At 42.8% G+C, this 21,634-nt stretch overlaps 1 protein-coding gene across 5 annotated transcripts in view; it reads right to left on the bottom strand.

The window, feature by feature from the left end:
- The window catches only part of ME3 (malic enzyme 3, NADP(+)-dependent, mitochondrial), a 69,400-nt gene extending 67,989 nt beyond the window's left edge, over nucleotides 1-1,411 (bottom strand). The window contains exon 1 of one of the 5 annotated variants that reach the window (XM_009323451.1): nucleotides 1,303-1,411. In XM_009323451.1, the coding sequence (XP_009321726.1) occupies nucleotides 1,303-1,332 (30 nt within the window). In that variant the 5' untranslated portion in view covers nucleotides 1,333-1,411. Of the gene's footprint in view, nucleotides 1-1,297 lie in introns of all 5 variants that reach the window. The other 4 variants (XM_009323450.1, XM_009323447.1, XM_009323448.1 and 1 more) reach the window with 4 other exon arrangements.
- Between the last annotated feature and the right edge of the window lie 20,223 nt (nucleotides 1,412-21,634).

Genomic DNA, 21,634 nt, shown 5'->3' with positions numbered 1-21,634 from the left:
ATGCTACAGAAAAACCTGGTGTAATGGGGAAAAAAATGGAGAAATCCTGAGAAATTATTAGGAGCAATAGAGAGTCCCAAACGGGGTGGGGCACATGGTGCATGCATACGCGCATGCAGCAGAGCAAAAGACTGTGCCTGCCTGGATGAACTTAAAACACAAAGCACTCACTGTTTGCCTCTTCATGTATAGCAAAACACTTGGTAGAGAAGGGAGGCCTGATGAAGCAAGCAGTAATGAGGACATCAGGTGTTGTGCTACAGCCAAGCGCGTGGGCAGATTCCTGAGGCGAACCCCAAATTCTCAGCCCCCTATCAAAAATACCCCATGTGATCTTGGCACACAGATCCCAGTGCATTGGCCCTCCTGACTCCCAAGAAAATGAAGACACCCTGGTGTCTCTTCTACATGATTCCCAGCCTCCCTGTGTAATTCCACATCTGTTTTACACCTATCACTGTCACACCTTTTTATGCCAATCAGAGAGTGAAAGAAGCTAGTCCAGTATAGAAATGAGAAGCTCATAGTCCACATAGCTATCTGTCTCAGCTGTGGGGGATGCTGTTCTTTCACCTCATGGGGAGACGGAGCTGGGTAAAATCAGTTTCTGCAGGAGGTTTGCCAAGCACAAAACCCAGTATTTCTGTCAGAGTATGGCAGTTTCTGTGATGCTGCAGACACACATTTCTCCCAAATATGATGTTTTTCCTAGACAGGAAGAATTCAGCATAAATTACAATGCTTGCATTCCTAAGTCTATGAAAACCAGCCCTCATCCTCAATTTGGACAAGCAAGTATGTCTGAGAAGAAAGATCAAGGCAATTTTAAGGTTTAAATGTGATCCAAAACATTAAGAGAATACAGTTTTAAAAGCCAGTTTTACAATGTCTGGAAAATTCTCCCATTGTGTAGGCAGCTGGTCATGTGAATCGTGGTTGCATATAATTTGGGTTCGGTGCTATAGAGAGCACTAACTTCCTTTTGAGGTTCCAGCAAATTACATAAAGTGAGGCTCGTGCACTTACTGCTCGCACACAAACTGCATCATGCTGTGGGTTTGGAGGATGGGAGTCTCCCCGCAATTTGTATCTCATTTGCTATTGCCACTCCAGCAAATGAGGTTGCTCCAAATGTAGGTTGGAGCTGGATTACAGTTCATGGATGATTGCTGATGGCTGCATTTGGTTGAACACCACTGAAAAGCACTGCCTAAGCCATAGAACCAGCTGTTTCACAAGAAGATCGCTTGGATGGAAGCTTAATCTGAATGAAACCAAGAGTAGTTATGTTACTGACTTTACCAGAGATGATTTCTCCACTGTACCATTCATATGTCCTTGTATGCTTCTTCCACCAAAGCTCTGTAGAAAGGAACCATCAGCAGCAGCTTCTTGAGCAGTACCAGATGCTCTCTGCTCATTCCCATCTAATCCAGGACAAGCAGGCTTGGCTTCTGAACCACAATTTTGATAGCTGTTTAATGAGATGAAACATATGCCTGCTACAGAGCATTACAGGCCATTTGAGATGCTGACAAAACACTCAGATACCCCCTCAGATAAAAGATTCTAGAGAAAGGCCATGTTTTACTTTAAAAATTAGGAATATGAGAAATAAAGAAGGCTCTAAATAAGAAATCTGTCATCTCAGTAAAACAAACACAAGAAAAAACACCACTAAGTTCTCCTCCAATTATACAACCACCACTTGAAGACAACTACACATGCAGGTAAACACAGAGCATCCCGCAGGAAATCTGTGTGAGCCTCCATTTCCCGTTTGAGTAATTTGCACTGCTTTTGTTTTTCCCTCACCACTTCTGCAGTCCATCAGCACTGCGAGGTCATTGATGGACTTCAACCCAGGCAGCTTATGCTGGGTCTCAACAGAGCAACTGTAGCTATCGTGATGTGCACGGGGCCAAGGTACAGTCACCCATTGTGGTGCCCATTGGCATTGCAACACACCAGCTGAGATGTACAGCATGCTCGAGGGTGTCCAGCTTCCCTTTGGAAGGCAAGAGGAGATCTTTGTGCTGTCCTCACTTGGCAGCTCACCTTAGAGTTTAGCTGTGCTTTGCACCATGTTGATATTTTTCTTCCCAATTCTCAGCCTTCCACAAACCCAGCCCTCCGATGGTCTTTTATTTTGTCTCTCAAGGCATTAAGCATCCTGCTTCCCTCTCTTTACTCCAGCATTTCTACAATTGTTTTTCACAAAACCCCTTTTTAACACTGACAGGTAGCTAAAGCTGTATGTATGCACATATATATATGTAGCACAAACACATGTCCTTTTCCAATCCAGCTTCCAGCCAGCCCTAAGATGATCTCCGTTCTGACCTCAGGGGCTGTTGTTTTGCCAAGCACATATTTTGCTTAAATGCTGAGATCAGTCATCCAACTGTCCAAACTACTTTTGGCATCACCAGGAGAGTAGCTAGCCTACCGTGACTACCCTCTGACCGGCCCCTCATCCTCCTCCACGTCTGAATATTTTACTTCAAACTTTTTCTTCCTTTTTAATGCAGAGAGGAAAAAGGAAGATGCATGAAGTGCTCACATACGTGCGATCTGACCTTTCGTGTCTACAGCTCTCATCACCTTTGTGTGCACTCTCCCTGCTATCTTGGTCTATTATCAACTTGATTTGAGCTGTCTCTAAATTTTATGCAGTTGAATGCACAGCACTCAGCATGCTTGGCCCCGATACCGGAGCATCTGGACTGCAATTGGTACAATAACACAAATACAAAATGATACATCCTTTCTATCAAACTTCCCCCCCCAGGACCTCTAAATATTCTTCTGATGATACAGTCTTTTTATTTTCCACTTTCTTTGCTCCTCAAAATTTCAGCTCTATTTTTTCCATACGGTGTGAGTAGAACTATGTCCAAATATTCCAGGTGACAAAATACCACTAACTTCATACAAGTGCTTTAATTTTTATCATTTTCTCAAAATTGAGCTTAACCACTTCCAGTTTCAAAAGCACGCACTGCACTAGAAAGATATTTAAACTAGACTATAAATCAAATAACTAATAAAGTTCCTGAGATTTTTCCAAAAAAGTTCAAAAATTAAAACTCCCATCCTCCTCTTCCAACTGTTTTTAATCAAGGGCAGTATGAAACAAGTTATCCAAGTTCAGAATGCAAAAAAAAAAAAAAAAGTAGAATTACTCTGAGATGAAATTTAAAGTTTAAAACCCTTTTGATTCCCTGAGCTGTTTGATAAACATTTCTGTGGAACAGGAACTGCAGCAAGATGTTATAAAATATTTATGTCAGTTTGCAACATGCGTGACCACACGTTGGACAAGACAGCTGAACTGTTCGTTATTACTAGGAAGCTGTAAATCGTCCCTTTGGCAAACCTTCAAATGAGTTTAGGAAAAAAATGGTTCTGTTCTTGATTCCATTAGATGCTATAACTTAAAATGCAAATAATATTGTTCTTGGCATGGCTGCTGCCTGTCCACCTCGGCACAATTACTCCAGCCTCTCCTAGCTTAGACGAGTTTCGTTTGAGGCCAACGCAGCAGCTTCCTTCCTCCAACAGAACATCTATTCTTCTGTAACGGAAACAATTTGGCTAAATGATGCAAAGATGAAGCGTGACTGCAGTAAGGGTAGCAAACAGAGTCCAGGCTCCTTGAATACACAAGTGTTATCCCAAAATAATTTGCTCTATGGATGATCAGGAGAAGGCAATGGCTAAAGCATTGATTTCACCCATGCACCTCTGTTTGTTAGGAGACACCAGCTGATGCATCAAACCTTCAAACCTGCCATTCAAAGCTGGGTTTCAACTTAATAATACCTGCCTTGCTGAAAGAGCATGGTGCAGTGTGGGGAGCACTGGAGGCAGAGCCAGCCAGAGTCTGAAAAGACTGGGAAGGTTGAAGTGATTTTCACTTATGACCTGCTATGAAAGACCTGCATGTGGGACAACAGGATGGCCACCGATTTTGTTTTCTTCAAAACCAGCTGATGACATTGGGCACATCTTTGGGAATAGACCCCTCAAACTCAGGTTTCAGTCCAGGGTTTTGATTCTCCTCTGCCTGGCCCCACAGTCATGCAGCGACATCAGAGTAAAGGAAATGTAAAATGATTTTGAACTTGCTCAGTGTTTGAAATAACTGAAGCCCTGGATATTCAGAGCTGAAAAGCTAGATGGAGACCTTATTGCAACCTTTCAAAATATAAAGGGCGCTTATAAGAAAGATGGGGACAGACTTCTTAGTAGGGCCTGTTGCAATAGGACAAGGGGTAATGGTTTTAAATTGAAAGAGGGTAGGTTTAGATTGGACGTAAGGAAGACATTTTTTAAGATGAGGGTGGTGAAACACTGGCACAGGCTGCCCAGAGAAGTTGTGGATGCCCCATCATTGGAAGTGTTCAAGGTCAGGTGGGTGGGGCTCTGAGCAACCTGACCTAGTGGAAGATGTCCCTGCCCATGGCAGGGGGGTTGGACTAGATGGTCTTTAGAGGTCCCTTCCAACCCAAACCATTCCATGAGTTTATATTCTGGGGAAACCAAGGCTACACTTTGGCATCAGTATGATTTTGTCAGTTCTCAAAGGCTATATGATGTTTTATCAGACACAACCGCCTTCCTCCTGGGGCTGAAACTCAGATATAAGAAGTTATCGCAATATCCATAAAATCTGAGTGAGGAAGCACTCACTCCTGAAGTTGTTGTGTTATCATTATGTTTGGTATTGAACAAAAAAGTCACACTCTGCTTTATTATCCTTTACAATAAAAGCATGGTTGTCAGAGTACATGTCCGTATGGCATGTCTTGTGTGTGCTTAAAAAAGCTTTTTCTTCTGTTCCGTCAGTACATAGAAGTGCTGACTTTATCAGGTCAGTTGTTAACCAACATAATTTACTTTCTGGTTGTGTCTCTGCCTTGCTGCGACTCGACAGAATCCTTTCCCAACCCAGAAGAAGAGGTCAGCAGTTTTGACTGACTGATCCATTATTGATGTTGATGAACTAAAGGATGTTCTCAGAGGGAAGGTGTGAAGCTGAATGGCACCCCAGGGAGTTATTTAATAGTTATTTAAGGATGCACATACAACTGCATCAACAGCCTCTTCTGTGATGGAAGAAACACAGCACAAACCCATGTGCTGGACAAAGGTCCAGGATCCCTAAAGACGGGATCGCAGTCATGACACCTGTGTAAGCAACCTGACAGCTTTTTTTGTTGGCTTAAAGAACCTAACAGCAATTTAAGAACAACAACATAGTGTTTTGCTTGTGCCTTCATACCTCTGTAATCGTTACAGTAGTATGTGCTTGATACTATATCCTTGCGTCTGAAAACTTGCCTAAGAGCAATAGAGTAGCTGGCAAAGCCCAGGTGACCTCTGCTCAAGGAAGTGGCAATCTCTACGTGAGGGTGCTAGTCCAGTCCCTCTGGACCTAGAACTCAGTACGAAGGGTCAGTGAGAGGCACTTTCTGCTGGGAAGCCCTAAGCAGGGCAGCAAGAGCAGTACCTGAGCGTAAGGTCTCCTGCAGTTGTTAATGCCACCATGTCTTACACTCAGTAATTCAAGAGGATCATATCCTGCAGCTCTGAAAGGCTGTAATGACAGCAGAAGAATCATACTAACTGAGTGCCAAGTGAGTCCAGCCAGCTGGTTAAGAAACTAGCTTCACACACTTCCTAGAGCTTTCTGTCAAAAATGATGTGACCAAAAAAAGTAGAATGGGATGGGCAAGGGGAAAACGAGCAGCTAATGAGTTACGAACTGTGCAGCTCTCTAATACCACGCAATGGTCAGGAGGATGCCCGTGGGATATTCCAGCCCCCCGGGCAGAGCCCTGTGCTGCCCCAAGCGCTGACTTTGTTCCTCCAGGTCACAAGGAGAGCTCCCAGGGAAAGTCACTTGGACACCGACATTTCCAACCTCAACTGCGTTTTCATTCCTAATGGAATTTCTACTGCTTTATTACAACACAGATGTAGCTTGCTCATTCAGTCCCATGTCTCTCTCCTGATTTTCTTTCACAGAAAATGCAAAGAAGTTAAGTGGCAGAGCTGCTTATTAATGCCAGATTATCTTGTTGAAGTTGCTATTTCCAGGATGTAACATTTGGAGCTTCCAAGAATGTCAGTGAACATTGCGTATGGGCTGCGGTAGTTACACACAGTCATCGTATTTCCCCTGATGATTTCCTGAAGCAAGGTTTTTGTTTATTCTAGCTGGTATGAGATGTGTGCATGTCAGAAACTAAGGAAACAAATACTATTAGTGCCAAATCTGCAGGATGAACCTTACTGCTACTTCATGACACAATAAAGAAAACTTGCCACTAACATTTGGTTATTTTCACAGTTACTAGTAACTCGGGTTACTTTCATGAAAATGTTCTGTGTACGAATAATGTCAGCGATAAATAGAGGATCCTTCAAACGTACCTAATGACAGTTCCCACGTGTTTGTTGCTCTAGGCTGTGTTAGGCAACTCGGTGCACACTGATTTGAAGATCACAAAATAACTCCAGTTGACACAGAATGGCTATCTGCTCCCTTTGGGACAGCGGCTGTTGTGAGTCCATCAGCCTTATGTTCAAGTGTATACACTGGTTTCCAGTCAGAAATGTTAAACGTTGGGTCTTGCTTTTTTAAAGAAATCAATGGACTGAGCCCTTGGTTACACAGATTGAATTCTGATATACAGCTTGATCTCTGAACCACCGCGGTGTCTGGTCTTCTGAGACAGGGTAGATACCACGTCCCAGGGCAAGTTGTGTGCAAGCTGCATACAAGCTGTCAAAGATATCTAGCCCTGGAAGAAGCTTTCAGACAAAGCCGAGTAGATCCAGGGTGTGACCTTCTGGAAACAACCAAAAGCCTTTCCCTTCAGCAACTATACCCCTCACAATTCAAAACAATCTTTTATTCCTAAAGCTCTGTCAACTCAACCCTTCAAAAACACAAAGCACGACAAAGGAGAGCCTAACCACAAACAGAGTCTGGACTCCCCAAAGGAATGAAGGCAGCGTCCCGTGGCTGAGTCCCAGGATGACAGTCAGTGATAAGAAGTCTAAAGATGAGCAACTAGGAGGATCTAAAGCTAAAAGCGCTGAGTTAATCCTTCTGCTAGAATAAATTTCAATCATGAAAAGTTTAATGCCAAGTTTGTCTGAAAGCCATCTCTTCTGCCCAAGGCTTGCAGTTTGTTCTGGGCTTAATGCAGGCCTTTGTTCAGAAGCAGGCTAGGGTGGAAATTATGAAGCTGGCATTCAGGCCATGTATGTACTGAAAGAGAAAGCAAAGTGGACTAAGCTTTCTTTGTTCCTTAGCCGGAGGGTTTGGCTTAGCGCTCAGCCTAGCCCTTCTTTCCAGCTTAAGACAAATTGGATTCCAGTGGTAAAACCCTGGCTCCAGCAAATTACACAGCAAAAGTCACGTTGATTCCAGAGCACATCAGATATGATAAGTCTTTGGGATTTGTTTGCTAGACAAAAAAATAAATATAAATAATGACAATTTTTCCATTATTATTCAAAAATAAAACCTCCTTTAAGTGAAAGTTGAAGCGATGGCAAGACATACCAAGGTTTAATCATATTAAACCTGCGAGGTTCTGTGAGGAGCAGGGAGTTGGACTCGATGATCCTTATGGTTCCCCTCCAGCTTGAGTTATTCTATGATTCTATGATATTATAGACTTAAGGTTTTTAAAATAAATATAACTTCTGTAACAAAATAAATGTTACATTATTAAGCTACATTTCTTGGAAGGAAAACTGATGCTTTTTAATTTACATAGAATCAACAAGAGTCGAAGGCTGGTATCAGGTATCGTATGTAACAAATGCCAATGAGGTACAGTCTTCCAAACATAAATCCTTTCATTTCTGTTACTCTGAAATGCCTCATCTTAAGGTCTTTGAATTTGAGTTTTGCTAGCAGGTACGGTATTTTTTCTCCATTTGGGCTAGCCACAGAGTTGGAAAACCAACTCATATTTGATAAAGGAGAACTTGTTTTCCTTCTCCATTCTTTTACCAAAACGGAATCAAGAATCAAAACTGTTTAGTCAAAATGAAAATGAAATTTTCATTTACTTAATGAAAACAGAGCTATATTTTCCAGGGGTATTTAGGTACTTGTAGATGCAGAAAGATATCTACTGGGATTATCAAAGATACATTAATAGGATAGGTCTCTAATTTGCATTGTGTTCAGATCCCAGTGATTTACTACAGCACTGCTTAAATACCTCCACAACTCTGATCAGAAAGGTAACAAGAAACTACGGATTCTCTAGTGGCTGTTAGTATTTTATTTATTTTATAAATCTGATTTTGTGAATAAAATAAAATTATCCTAAGGGGGCCTGGCTACACAAAAAAAACCCCCAAACATTTAAAATTGCTTTCAAAGGGAGATCTAATTTCTAGCCAAATAGCCCTAATATAAAATCAGAGTAAAAGCATCTGGAAAAGGAAAAAAGAAAAACATGTACGAATGGATCTAGACAAGCTACCTGACTGCTTAAGTAAAAACAAAGTTGTGGGGCTGCCTTCTGATAACAAGAACTTGCTTACAGACAAACACATGCATAAGGATTGCCAGCCAAGGAGAAAGAACCTTTAGGAAAACAAAGAAAAAATAACAATCAAGTTTTTTGCTTATTATGGGTCAGCCCATCCCACCTCATTGAGCCAGCATTTCCCTCCAGGTACTTTACTCCAGCTGGATGCTGTTTCTACACCACGGTGTTATAACCAGTGAGTTGCCTCCACTACAGGGTTTCACTTCATTCAGAGGGCTACGCGAGTTTTCTAGATGTACAGTTTGTTGGACAACCAAGTTCCTCACCTTCTAATTTTGAGACCTCCTCTGCAATTTCCAAGGCTCAAAGCATCCCAGCATATTAAGAGGATGTGCATGTGCTTGGCATTTATTGTTTTGTTAATGAGAGAGTCCAGAATCACTAATTAGGAGGTTAGTGTCCCGAACAGAAGTTCTTAAGCTAAAATGGCATTTCGGGAAAGCCTCTACCAGTTGATTTCTTCTATTTAACCATGAACGAAAAAAAAAAAGAAAAAATATTAAAAATAAATATGCAACACACCCTTCACATGGAGCCATGTAAATGTATTTTTCCTGTTGATTTTTTGGGGGGGTTTAGAGGAAAAGGAAATAATGATGCTCAGATATTAAACTGTACTGTGGAGACAGACACATTCTGTTCACATGGTTTTGTCAGCAACCGTCTGATTACTTGGAGCTTTCTTTAGAGCCTGGAGCAGAGCCAGGTGGTGCCTATTGATGGCACTGAAAGAAGAGAAATGCGGTGGAGGTCAGTCACCAGAAGAGACCTTTCTGCTTCCACTTTGCCAAGTTGCTTGACGAGGTGGCTGATGGAAACAGCTTCTTTTCATCAGTTACAATGCGATTCTTTCAGGCTCTTTCTCATCTCAGCCTTATTGTCAGCACCGTACACAGGCCAGTGCCGAGTTCTGCAATGAAGTCACCATAGAAATGACATGGCGAGCATTTACTGACCTCCCAACTGCATTTCCTTGTCCCGAAATAAATTTGAGCTCAGTTATTATGGTGCCTCTGATTTAATAATTGGCTTTTGGGAGACACTCAAATGCTTCAAATGGAATCTCTTCTTAGGGTCAAATCCTGTCCCTATTGTAGCTTACGGGAATTTTGCCATCAGACTTTAATGAGACAACAATTTGGCCATTAATCCATGAAAATTTGCTACTGTAGTTCACATTGCACTCCCATTTAGGACCCTGTTTTTCAATTCACTCTGAACCAGCTTGTTTTCACTTTCAAGAGAATTGCACAGACTAGAGAGTAATTCAAACAACAAATTCAGCAATAGCAGGCATTAGCTGCATTAACTATATGACTGTTGGGTGGACACTGCCAAACCCAACTGCAGAATCTTCCCCAACCTGCTAACAGTCACTAAGTCAATGAAAACATCGAAGAAGTGTCTTCCCCCTCATTTCAACGAAAAGACAACAAAAGCCCCATAAACAAGGAGTTTCTATGGTGCACAGCCTGGGACTATTAATGTCGTTCACTTCCAAGAGACGGAGCTGATTCTTTAGATCAGGGAACACCAAGGATCAAATTCTGCTCTAGATGTACGTCAGGGCTCACATTAATGGGAGCGTACCTTAGGGCAGGCCTTCCAAATTGCCATTTGCACATCCTGGCTGACTTCTACAAGCTTCTACCTACCATAACATATTGCATTTTTGTAGTCTCTTCTGAGTTGCAGGTCACTGAAAATCTTCTGGAGAGATGCAAATCTTGGTTTAGAAACATCCGTACATTGTTTGCTGTTTAGCAGACGTTTACTTGCGTTCCTAACCACCCTTCATAGACATGCTTAGAAGCAATTCACAGACTCCTGAGGTTCACAGGTTAAACACCAGTGGTATAGAAAATATAGCATATTTTCAGAGGTGACCAAGGTCAGAGTAACTCCCACTAATTTTAAGTCTGTTAGCTGACTTTTCCTACCTTGGCAATTGCTCATCGCTCTCGTTCACAGCTAATTCTAAGTTATACTCCTGGACTTCATTCCTACAACATTTTGCAGCACCTGGAGAAATACCTTTATAAATGCAATGGTAGATTTCTCTGTGTGGAAGGGGGATAAATAAGATAATATCCAGGTTTCTGTGTCTCTGGTTAATAAAATGTAAAATTTCTCTCCTGTTGCCTCTCATCGACCCTGTTTAAGTGATCTGGCACGCTCTGAAAATGCACAACAAGGGCTCTATTATGTATATTCACTAGGTACAGCAGGTTTCACTGGACTGTAACTGATTTGTTTCAGATGAAGGGATGCTGTTAACCACCACTGTGAATATAATTGCTTAGTTGATTTCCACATTCTTGTCATTGTTGGCCTGCCTACTGCAAGAACAAGCTGGTGAGGAATTCCCTAATGCTGGTTAAAAAAAGAAAAAAAAAAAGAAAGGAAGTCTTCAGGTCAAACCAGAAGTTCATCCACATGCCCACACCAGAGGCAATACGAATACCCCTTTTCACCACTTCACTGCTTGTCCTTCGCTCCTTCTTTAGACCAGGACCAACTCCAGGAGGAGAAACCCTCCCAGAGAAGAGGCAAAGGGACCTTCACAGATGGTCAAAATACCGAGCTGCCACCTCCAAGCGAGCTCCAGGAGGCACAATATCCAGTTCCTTTTGTCACACGTGGCAGGGGGCTCAGAATGCTTTAGCAGACTCACTACAGGCTGTCGCTCGCAGACCGTCCTTGCACAAAGCACGGCTCTGCTCCTGACGCATTGCCTCTGTAGCATGTCCTGTGCTATTAAGTCTGTGGAAAAGCCCCCAAATTCCAACTGAGATCAGAGCTGGGTGCTCCCACCACAGCAGAAAGAAAAGCCATAGCTAATTCATCACACGGTGACTTGCCAGTTCTGGATTCGGTTCCCTCCCCTCTCACAGGCTCAGAGCAGAGTGTTCCCACCTTGGAGTCTGGTGGCACCTGCAGCCTCCAACAAAGACTGATGCCCACCCGTGCCAGACACTATATATACACGGGGTACATACATTCTGTTGAGTTTGTTGAGCAGCGTAGCACTAAGAATGGAAATGTTACTGGAGAAGTCTGGTAGTGCATGGGAACTGGGTATCCAGGTGACCTTAATGTCTCTCTACTGCCATTTCACACTACATTTCTAATCCAGATTCTTTGGGGTCTTTTACTAGAGTGAGGAGGAAGGTTTTCTTTATTGTTTTCATCATTGCAGGTTTGAGTCTTCTCCTTTGTGGTCATTTTTTCTCTCTCATGTGGAAAATTCCCCTGCGCATCCTTCCTCCTCTGACTTCACTCTTTTCCAAACACCAGAAATGAAGGCCTCCTGATTTTACAAAGGCTTTTGGACATGCTTTTTTTCTTCATTTGACATATAATGTCAAGTGTACACATAATTCTTTAGAGAATGGGAGTCCTAGGCTTTCTTTCTTACCTTTTAACTTATCTCCTTTGTCATTATTATCTAAATCTAGGGTATACTGTGTTATTAATTTCTCAGTAAAACCCTCCTTTGAAAATAAGGAGGAGACACTATCATTTATAGCATTTTGAACATTTTACTTCTTTTAAGTAATTAATCAACATAAATTCTTATGAAAAATATCAGTGGTGAGACATAGCCCTTTATAGAAACAGCCTGGCAGCATTTAGTATAGACGACCACACTAAAGAGCATTGCCTAACAGCAGCACAGACAAATAAGCTCGATGCACCTCAGGTACTAGGAGAGGACTGTGAGTTGCAGACAGACTGAAAGAATGGGTGCATATTTCTTTTCAACAAATGCTGAAGTTTTGTTCCGGACTATGAACAAACCCTCAAAAATATTCGTATTAGAATAGCTCTTGTCACGCATCACAGCCTTAGGGTCCAAAGCACACTGTAAAGAAAGAAAAAGGAGATCAAAACAAAGCAATGAAAAAAAGATAGGCTCTGTCCCAAAGAGACAACTGGTAAAGAGAGGCAGGAGACAACAGAGAAGCAATACTGATTAGCACGACGAGCTTCGTCCTCAGCACAAGTCTCGCAGTACTCTCAGCACGCCCACAGCCAAGTCGGTAAGTCAGCTCAAAAATATTTGTTATGTTAAAGTAATCCTTCTGTGCAAGTCATTTTGCTCTATGATGACATTCATCTCAGAGGTAAAACACAGAGGATCTTTGGCTGAATTCTTATGGTGAGTGACACGTAGAAAAAAACCCTCGCCATAGGACACCGATTTATTGCCTATGGCTCCATTGAAATGTCTGCATAGAAAATCAGGCTACTCCCAACGAGCTGCATGACACCCAGCTGAGCATGCCGCGCAAATTAGGAGCTCACAGTGCCAGCTTTGGCAAAAACCGGGCCTGCTGGGGAAAGATGTGGCTAAGCAGGAAAATCATGCTATAGCATAATAGACAGCCAAGGAATGCTTCCTCAGAGGGACTATACATCCATTGAACAGGCACTATGGATCTATACAGTAGAGAGGAAAAGAGACCACGTTGTTCTTTGTAAGAGCAAGAAACACCAAGCAAGAGACGCTCCAAATTTCTGCCTTGCTTCACGTAATTGGGATGCATTACCAGCCACAGGAGGTACACAATCAGCATAAATTACTCAATCATTAGCTACCTCATATGCAACAGTTGCCCTCAGAATTAATGGGGTTAGCCAGGAAGAGCAGAATAAAAGTAGCAATGACACTGTATGAGGTTTTTCCTGCTAATGCCACTCAGTAGCAGCAGTAGACCAGCCCTAAGTGCTTCTCCCAAAATTTTAACCAAAATTTTCCTAGGAACATTGAAAAGGAAAAAGGCAAGGAAAGCGTAATGGTGTGATGCCCGTAATGGTGTGACACCCACAACGATGTGATGCCAATGATTCTCCACACTAAGAAGCCCAAAAGTAGAATTACTCAATTGGTGTAAACAGGGGAAGACCCTAAGGGGGAAACTGTGGGGCTAAAAAGAGTTTGTGTTTCTTTGGTGGAGACATGATCATGTGCCTAGAAAGTAATTTCATGGCATTTACCTGGAACAGGCATATTTCCACAGAACATTTCTATATATGTTTTTGCTGACCAGACTGAGCTAGTTATAGCACTACATATGTTATAGATCATCTATCTATTTATACTAGCGAAAAACAAAAATAAAGACAAATACTAAAATCCAACAATCTAAACAAATGTAAGAAGATAGTTAATGTTCCAAGCAGGGTACATTTGAATGCTCAGAAATCTGATATTTGAGTCCCTAAAGACATTATTTTTATCACTCATTCATTTCTAAAGTTAAAAAAAAATAATTAGCAACACATGGATTGTTATGTGATGACTCTTCTTAGGAGATCTCAAAGAAACCCAAACAACTCCTGTCCTGTATAATCTGTGTAAAGTTTTATATATATAAAAAGCAACTTTCCATAAGAGAGAGTCCTTCCCCATGTTCTCTTGCCTGGTGGCTCGGGCTCAGCCTGGATTAATGCCACCCACCCCTCACACCAGGAATAAAGGAATGCCTCATCAGTGTTAATGCTGGTGGTCTCCTGTCTCACCAGAGAGCTCCTAGCAGGGCACAGGTATCTCAGCAAAGCTAAGGTTTGGGTAAAACAACACCATTTCTCACAGCTGAAAAAAAAGCCTAACAGGGGCAATACTGCTGTATCTCGTCTGCAGGCAGATTTCTCAGCTTGGGTGTTAGTACCCTATAAGTGCTTATTTCTTCCCACTATTTATAAGGGAAGACCAGGGAACTACTGCTGGTGTAGATGTCTACACCCTGTGTGTGTCAAAGGTAGACCAAGGAGAACGCGGGTCAGGAGAAGTTTTGGGATAGCACTACACCAAAGGGTATAGATGGCTCCTAGTAATATTCCATCAGCAGGGACGTTGTACTTCAGTCCTATTACATTCTTTCACAAATTTTGTGAATACATCATTGATCCTGTGACTCTGACATGTAGTAAATAATAAGTTAAATATGATCTCAACTCCCCCAACAGCTCACTTTCCATATACGTTTTACTGCGAACACAAAGACACTTCAGCTTTCCAACACTGCTGCCATGCAAAGTTCATAAGTTGAATTTCATGGTCTGCGGCTGAAACACGCAAAATGAGTTTTCAGTTTTACTGCACCAAAGGGAAGTTTTTCCAGACTGCAGAAGAACTGCAGCCAAACATGGATGTTTAGTTTCAGCCTTGCAGGAAGGACTGAGAAGCACAGGCAAAGCACACTCCTGCCAGCCCAGCTCTTCAGGGAGGTCACAGGCTAAAGGTTTACAGCACTTTCCCTAAAACGAGAAAGGAATTAATTCATTGTTTCCATACCGGACAAAAGGTTAAAGAAAGACTCTCAAAGGCCAGGGCTCGGAGGTAAGCAGATAGAGCCTACCAAATATTCTGGAAACTTCCTTCTCTTCTTGAATTACCACGGCACCTTAGGGGCGGTCTCAGCTAGTGAGACCTAGAGCAGTTGTCCTGGAGGTGGTACTAACAGAGCAGAAACCTGCCCCAAATAGATTATAAAGCATAGGAAGGTCCAGCTGGTACAGGCACGCAGCAGAGCACAAATATATACCTGCAAGATAAGCAATGATTTTGATATATCAGTAGTCTAACTTGGTAAGGTAGTTGTTTTTTGAAAAGTTGATAGTGTAGCAGCTTTGGTGGCACTCAAAGGAAGATCCTTCTAATGTGGGGGGAAATGAGAGAAAGCAGAAAATATAACAAGGGAACAATAGCGGCTCATGTTGCAGGCTGCTTTGAATTGGGAGTCAACATCTTGACAATAAATAAAAGAAGCCATGCAATGAGAATCACCTGTGAACCACTCTTACCACAAAGGCTGGTTTGATTCACTACAGAAAAGTGGAGAAAGAATAGCAATATGCAGAAAGGCTAGGAACAAAGCAAAAATGCTTCAGAATTCTAAAAGCTTGGATGAAATTATAGCTGTGTGACATTTTTGCATAAGAAGGACCTTATATTAGAGATGTTTTGCTAAAAACCAATTGATAACATGCAGACATACTGAGTACAACCTTTAGAGGGACACAGGGTACGGGTTAAGCATCAGGATGGAGGTCGCTGCTGCTTACAGTGATCTGAAAAGAAGATAGGGAATGAAATATCAAGTTCTCCATCCTAGGTACACAGAGGCGAGCTGATAGCTAGACACCCCTTAGGAAAGGTCAGATAAGATTGTATCTGAATTAGGCTAAAATTGTAGCTCAGAGAGAAAGGACTGTAGTTTGGAAAGAGATTTGCATGTGAAGAAATATAACTATAAGATACACACATAGTGATAGTAGTTGCATTTGTAGTTATGGTTAAGGTCTCTCAAAGATCAAGGAAAGAGAAGGGGACAAACGGCAGAAGATCTTCCCCCAAGAAGTTCACCAGTGAAAAGAAAAGAAAAATGTGATGAGAGAAGTATGAGTAGAGGCAAATAGCCACAGATGGCAAAGGATGTCAGGACTTCAAGAACAGAGATGTCATGGACTTTGTTGAAGGTGGCCGACAGTGGGATAGAAGGAAGGGTATAAAATACTGTCTTCGAGTTTTTCCTAAGACAAGGTCACTAGAAATGTTGCTCCCAGCAGGAGTATGCAGCATGTATCACACAGCTATTTAAAGCACAGAGAAATGCTGCATCTGAACTTTTATTAAAGAAGGAGAAACTCCCATATCACCAGGATCTGGTCCACTAACTTCCAATTCCTGGTGTCACAGCTGTTCCCTCTGAAAAAACATCCCCAAAACTGCGACGCAAAGGATTTATGACTTACTTAAGGCACAGCTCAGCTGCAAATAGAAGAAAGGGAGAAATGTGAATGAAAAACACAGCAAAACGTCAGAAAGGGTGAAGTAGAGCCAATGGAATGACAATTATCTGGGGGAGCACAACTCCTGTCCCATGGAAATAGGTTGAACATTTTGATGTGAAAAGCTTGTATCAGCCTTAAAACAGCCACAAGGCACGAAGTCCTGCTTACTCTCTTTTCCTCTGAAATTCTTCTATTCCTTAAAAATAAATTCCTAGCCTTCAAAAACCCTGCTGAGGAATCTGCTCTGTCCAAAAGCTCCAGGTCTCTGCATCAACCTCTACACGGAGCCTACAAACGAGGCAACACCACTACCAGCCGCAGTACTGGGCTACCCCAGCAGGATCTGGAGCAAGGTCTTAAGCTGAGCCAGCAAACTCCAGCAGCTAACGTCACGGCAGAACGCAGCTGTCAAGAGAGGAGATTCCCCGCAGTTCGGGGTCCTTCTCTCTTTTTTTCTCTTTCGATTCCTTCTGAATCCTGAACGGCTCATCACTGCAATTCTTAGACCCAGGGCCAACCAATCTGAACACTCATAACATGCAAGTTATTGAACACTTCTTCCAATAGCTGCATCTTTGTGTATAGTCCCCTTGACTAGTGTAGGCCCTTCCCAATTCAGAACCTATAGGACCGCATATTTTAAAAGGGTATTCATCCTGTATTAAAAAAGCACGCCTTAACTGTAGCCAGATGTCCACCGAACTCTGCAAAACGCTTTTTCTACCAGTGCCACTTGGTTTACTCTTCCATCTGTTGTGTAGCTCAGGAATTAGTAGAATGTAAAACGTTTTATGAATTCCCTCCGCTCTCATTCAGTGTTAATATATTCAACATGTTTTCCTAAAACCACATGCAGGCACACACAGGCACACTTTTTCCCATTTCTTTTAATTTATTTGCATAACTTAACTCTCAAAGCTAACCTGGAAAATTCACAGAAATTGGAGACAAACCCCATCCACCTATATAAAAGCTCAGTCTATTTCTCGTTCTAGGGAGGATCATTTCCAAAGGGTGAATCTGACCTTACCGAAGTTAGTCGCAAAACTTTGAGGGACTTCATTAAAAGCAAATTTGACCCCAAACTACCCCCAAGACTCTTCTCTCATCCCTTTTATTTATGGTTAAGGCACACTATCCACTTTATATGAACATGTTTGAATTAGTATTCAGGAGTTTAAAGCTCCTTGGACTGTGCTTAAGCCTATTCACAGCATAACGGCATCACGTTGGAATTATTAGCATCGTGGTTGGTTTTTTTCTAGACATTTCTTTTTTGTCTGAGACTGAACTTTCCAACTTGCTTTCTCCCCTTCAATCCCAGGAAGTAAGCACAGATGTCAAATCTGCCAAATAAATCCCAAATCATCTCGGTCTTTTATTTTTTGGAAATGAGTGAGGGAAAAATGACAAACTGTAACTACCACCTTAATCAAAGCCCAAATTGCTTCATATTCTGCATAAATAGTAATTCTGTTCGCTAAAGTAAACTCTGACCTGATTCCAATTTTCTCCTTGGTTAAATAGGTGGTTAGTTGTTGCATGGAAGGAGAGAGTGCTCAGAGCTGCTTATGCACTACAGACTTAACAAGAAGGTTATGAAAATCAATGAACAAGAGTGCTGTTCTGCATGCTGCATTTCCATCATCCTGATCTCAGACTGTGCTCGCAGTGTCAACATAAATCTACGGATAGCAGCAGCCTCTGCAAATCGTGGGCTTCCAACTGAATTTGCTACTTTAACGAAAGTGAATTCCCTTTGCACACTGTTACCCCAGCTGAATGCTTCAAGGGGATAACCCAGCTCCTCTCTCCTTGCCACTGCCCTGCTAGCGTAGCCCACGTAATGTCATGGCATGTTGGCACACGGTAGGAAATACATCTGGAGGGAGATCTATGCACAATTTTGCAGCCATGAGCCAAATTTTTTTGCCTAATGCTGCTTGTCCCTATTAGTTCTCCCGGGGTGTGGAGAGGGAAACGCGTGATTATTGATCTACCTGGAGAGGTTACATTCCCCATCAAGTGGCCTTGGGAGAGGATTAATTTCCTTCCCACTCAGTCAAGCCTCCATGGAAATATCCCACAGCCAACATACCCTTTGGGACTAAGGTCCACTCAGCTGCAAAGTTACTGTCCTTCGGTTCCAGGATCACAGAAAAAAAGGGGGTTGGAAGGGGCATGAAAGGGTCATCTAGCTCATTCTTCCACCATAAGGCAAGATGAGCTACACCTGCACCTCTCTGGACAGACCTTTGCTTTAGTCCTAACAATCTCCCATGTTACAAATTCCACATTGCCCATTCAGTTCACTACAGAAAGACCTTCTTGTTGTCCAACCCTCGCCGCAATGAAGCTCACTACTTCCCATCATATCTCCCACAGCTACAAAAGACAATTTATCCCTCTGTGTTACTGCTCCACTTTATATATTTGAAGACCACTGTCGTGTCACCCTCACTCCTTTATTGAATGGCCACCCTCTGGCCAAGCGGGCCACATCTTTTTGGAAGCACAGTGCCCCAGATGGGGCACAGCACCCAGCTCAACTACACAGGCCAAAGAGAGGAGAAGGTTTACTAAACATGTCTTGCAAAGGACACTCCAGTCTATACACCCTAGTTCACAGTAGTATGATACTGTTGTTTCATCTTTGGTTTGAGAGCCATCACAACCCCCCCAGATCCTTTCCTGCAAAACTGCTCTTCCGGCTGGGTTTCTCCCAGTGCAATCTGTTGATTGCAAATCAACCTCGCATGTATGCTTTTTCACATCATTTCTGCAGTTTGTGCAAATAATTTTGAATTCTAGTTCTGCCCTCAGATGTGCTTGCAGGCCCTCCACAGCTCGCTGTCATCAGCAAATGTAATGAGCAAATACAATAATTGCATTGCATTGCTTAAATTTCCTTCAAAATCACTGCTAACTCAGAGCTTACAATATTCAGAAAGCAGTAAAAAGCACAGAAAAAAGAGACCTCTTTTGTATCACTGCTGGTATTTGAATTTCTAACAGCCAGCTTGGAGTGATTTCTCAATTTCTGTCTTCTGCCATGGCAAAGTGCATGGGAGCACGATGGGAGGTTCTTCTGGTTTCAGTAAACTCAGGAGGGGGGAACCATTGCTCTCAGTGCCAACAGCATTCACACGATCTCAAGCAGCAGCAACCATCAGCATCTGATAAATGCAGATTGCTTAAACCTCCCCAGTCCATGAGGACTTAGAGGGAGCAGTGAGTAGAGTGAACGGGGAGGCAACACACCAATGGAGTCATTTTACTGTAGCTTTTCCACGTATTGCATCCAAAATACGCAAAGCAAAAGCTGTTCAGGTGAACAAAAAATAAGTACTGCAGCTACCACTACCAGAAATGTTGGCTACACCTCACATTTCAGGAGAAAACATCCTAGAATGGATGTTTCAAAAAGCAGCAGGTTTCCATCAGAATGGGTTACTCAACGGCTATTGCCAGAGGACCTCTGCACGGTGCTTCTCAGGAGAACAATGCAGGACTGGAAAAGGCAAAATGGAACAAGTGATTTGTTTTACTTTGTGGGCCACGGTTGTTATAGAAGTATAAAAATTAGGTGGAAAAATGCCTCTGAAATTGTGAAACAAAGCAAAAATGAGTCAAGGGAACACAGTCAATGTACACCTTTCTCTGTCTTGTACATCTTCTCTGATTTCTTGACACTCTTCTCTCCCTCTCATTCCTTTAAGCTTAGGCATAGCTCTTACTACATTGTAGTAAAGAGCACTCTTGAACTATCATTTATTCACACTACCATGGTCTACATCACAGCCTTGTGTACAGCATCCAGGCAGTTCACTGCTGTCAGGCATTACCTTCCACCTCCAGACGCACCTTTCAGCTGTAGCGGCAATCAGCCAGTACAGCTCAGGTCTGCAGGCAGAACTGGCTGCCAGCTCACATCTGGAGCCAGCTGATGGCTGCTTCAGTCAGCTAAAGGACTTGTTTCTCATTGCAAAGTCCCAGCAACGCCACCCATAGTACATGAGTTTTACAGTTCCCCTGCAAACCCCCTGTAGGGTACCAGCTCCTCTCCCCACTAAGAAAAACCTTTTATATCAGCTTTACCTGCCTGGTTCACAGGCATTTTACGACCCTGCATCAGCCAACCTACAAACCAAGTACTGAGCACAGTATCACTGCATTCGTGATTTGCTCTGAGGGAGTGAAAACAAAAATTTGCCCATTCCCTAATCTACAGCCAGGGAGGATAAACACTAATTCATGCTCCAGAGGGTGTCCTCTTCTGGACCTGGACAATAACCTAGTGGTAGACAAGGAAAAATAGGAATTACCAAGAAGGTGTCTCCTGCCTCCCTATGAGACCTGAATAAGTAACAATGTTAAGCTATGTTTTCCTGTTTCTCCTAGCCTCTCCAAAGGCCAAACTGAAAAGGGAATAAGAAGCAGATAACTTGGAGAAGTGATCCTACTGCATTACATCTGTCCATGCCACAGGCTACTTTTCACAAGCTTCAGTCAGCAAGCTATGGAGGTTGGAGCATGCTGGCTTGAAAGGACTTTACCCACAGGGAAGGGTCCAGAAGCAGCAGCAGCGGCAGAGCACCTCGGCAAGCTCCCCTCCATGCTCCAGCACCTTCGAGGGCAGCAAGCGTGCTGCCGTAGCAAAGCGGGGTGTCTATGTTTCTGAAGAGCTGGGAATTGCAGTGCGGGAGCAGATGCGATGTCTCCTATTAGAGCTGGAGAAAAGGCAGGAGGGGCAGGCAGGACGCAGAGCAGCCAGCAGCCAGGTAGGTGCAGAGGCACAGCCAGAACAGCAACGGTGTCAGGCCAACGACCCAAGCAACCTGCTCTCCTGGCTCGGACAACAGCCAGCACCAGCCGTTTGAAAAAAATGGGAAACCATTCGCAGGGATGGCAAATGGGCATTCGCTTTGCATCCAGCGGGTTTCCTTTTGAAGGTCTGGGGTTTATGCCTAAACAGTCTATCTGCACCTACTTATGTACCAGCTGAGGCATTCATGCACTCAGCTTAAGAGCCTTTGGAGGTAGAAAACAAGGATCTGTGTTTTTATTGTGATTTGGCAATGCTCTGAACCTTCAGGTTCATTCAGTAAGTAACAGGAAAATCCAGGGAACTCTCTCAGGTCTTTTAAATCTCAATCTGTCTGTGACCGAATCTCACTTGAGAAAACAGGTGATGTTCCTCACTTCACTGCTTCTTTCCAGCTCTCCCACTATCTCAGGGCTGCTAC

This window comes from Pygoscelis adeliae, unplaced genomic scaffold, assembly GCF_000699105.1.
Source record: "Pygoscelis adeliae isolate BGI_AS28 unplaced genomic scaffold, ASM69910v1 Scaffold84, whole genome shotgun sequence".
Lineage (NCBI taxonomy): Eukaryota > Metazoa > Chordata > Aves > Sphenisciformes > Spheniscidae > Pygoscelis > Pygoscelis adeliae.
Note: the sequence above shows the minus strand (reverse complement) of the source record. Positions and strands in the feature narration are given on the sequence as shown.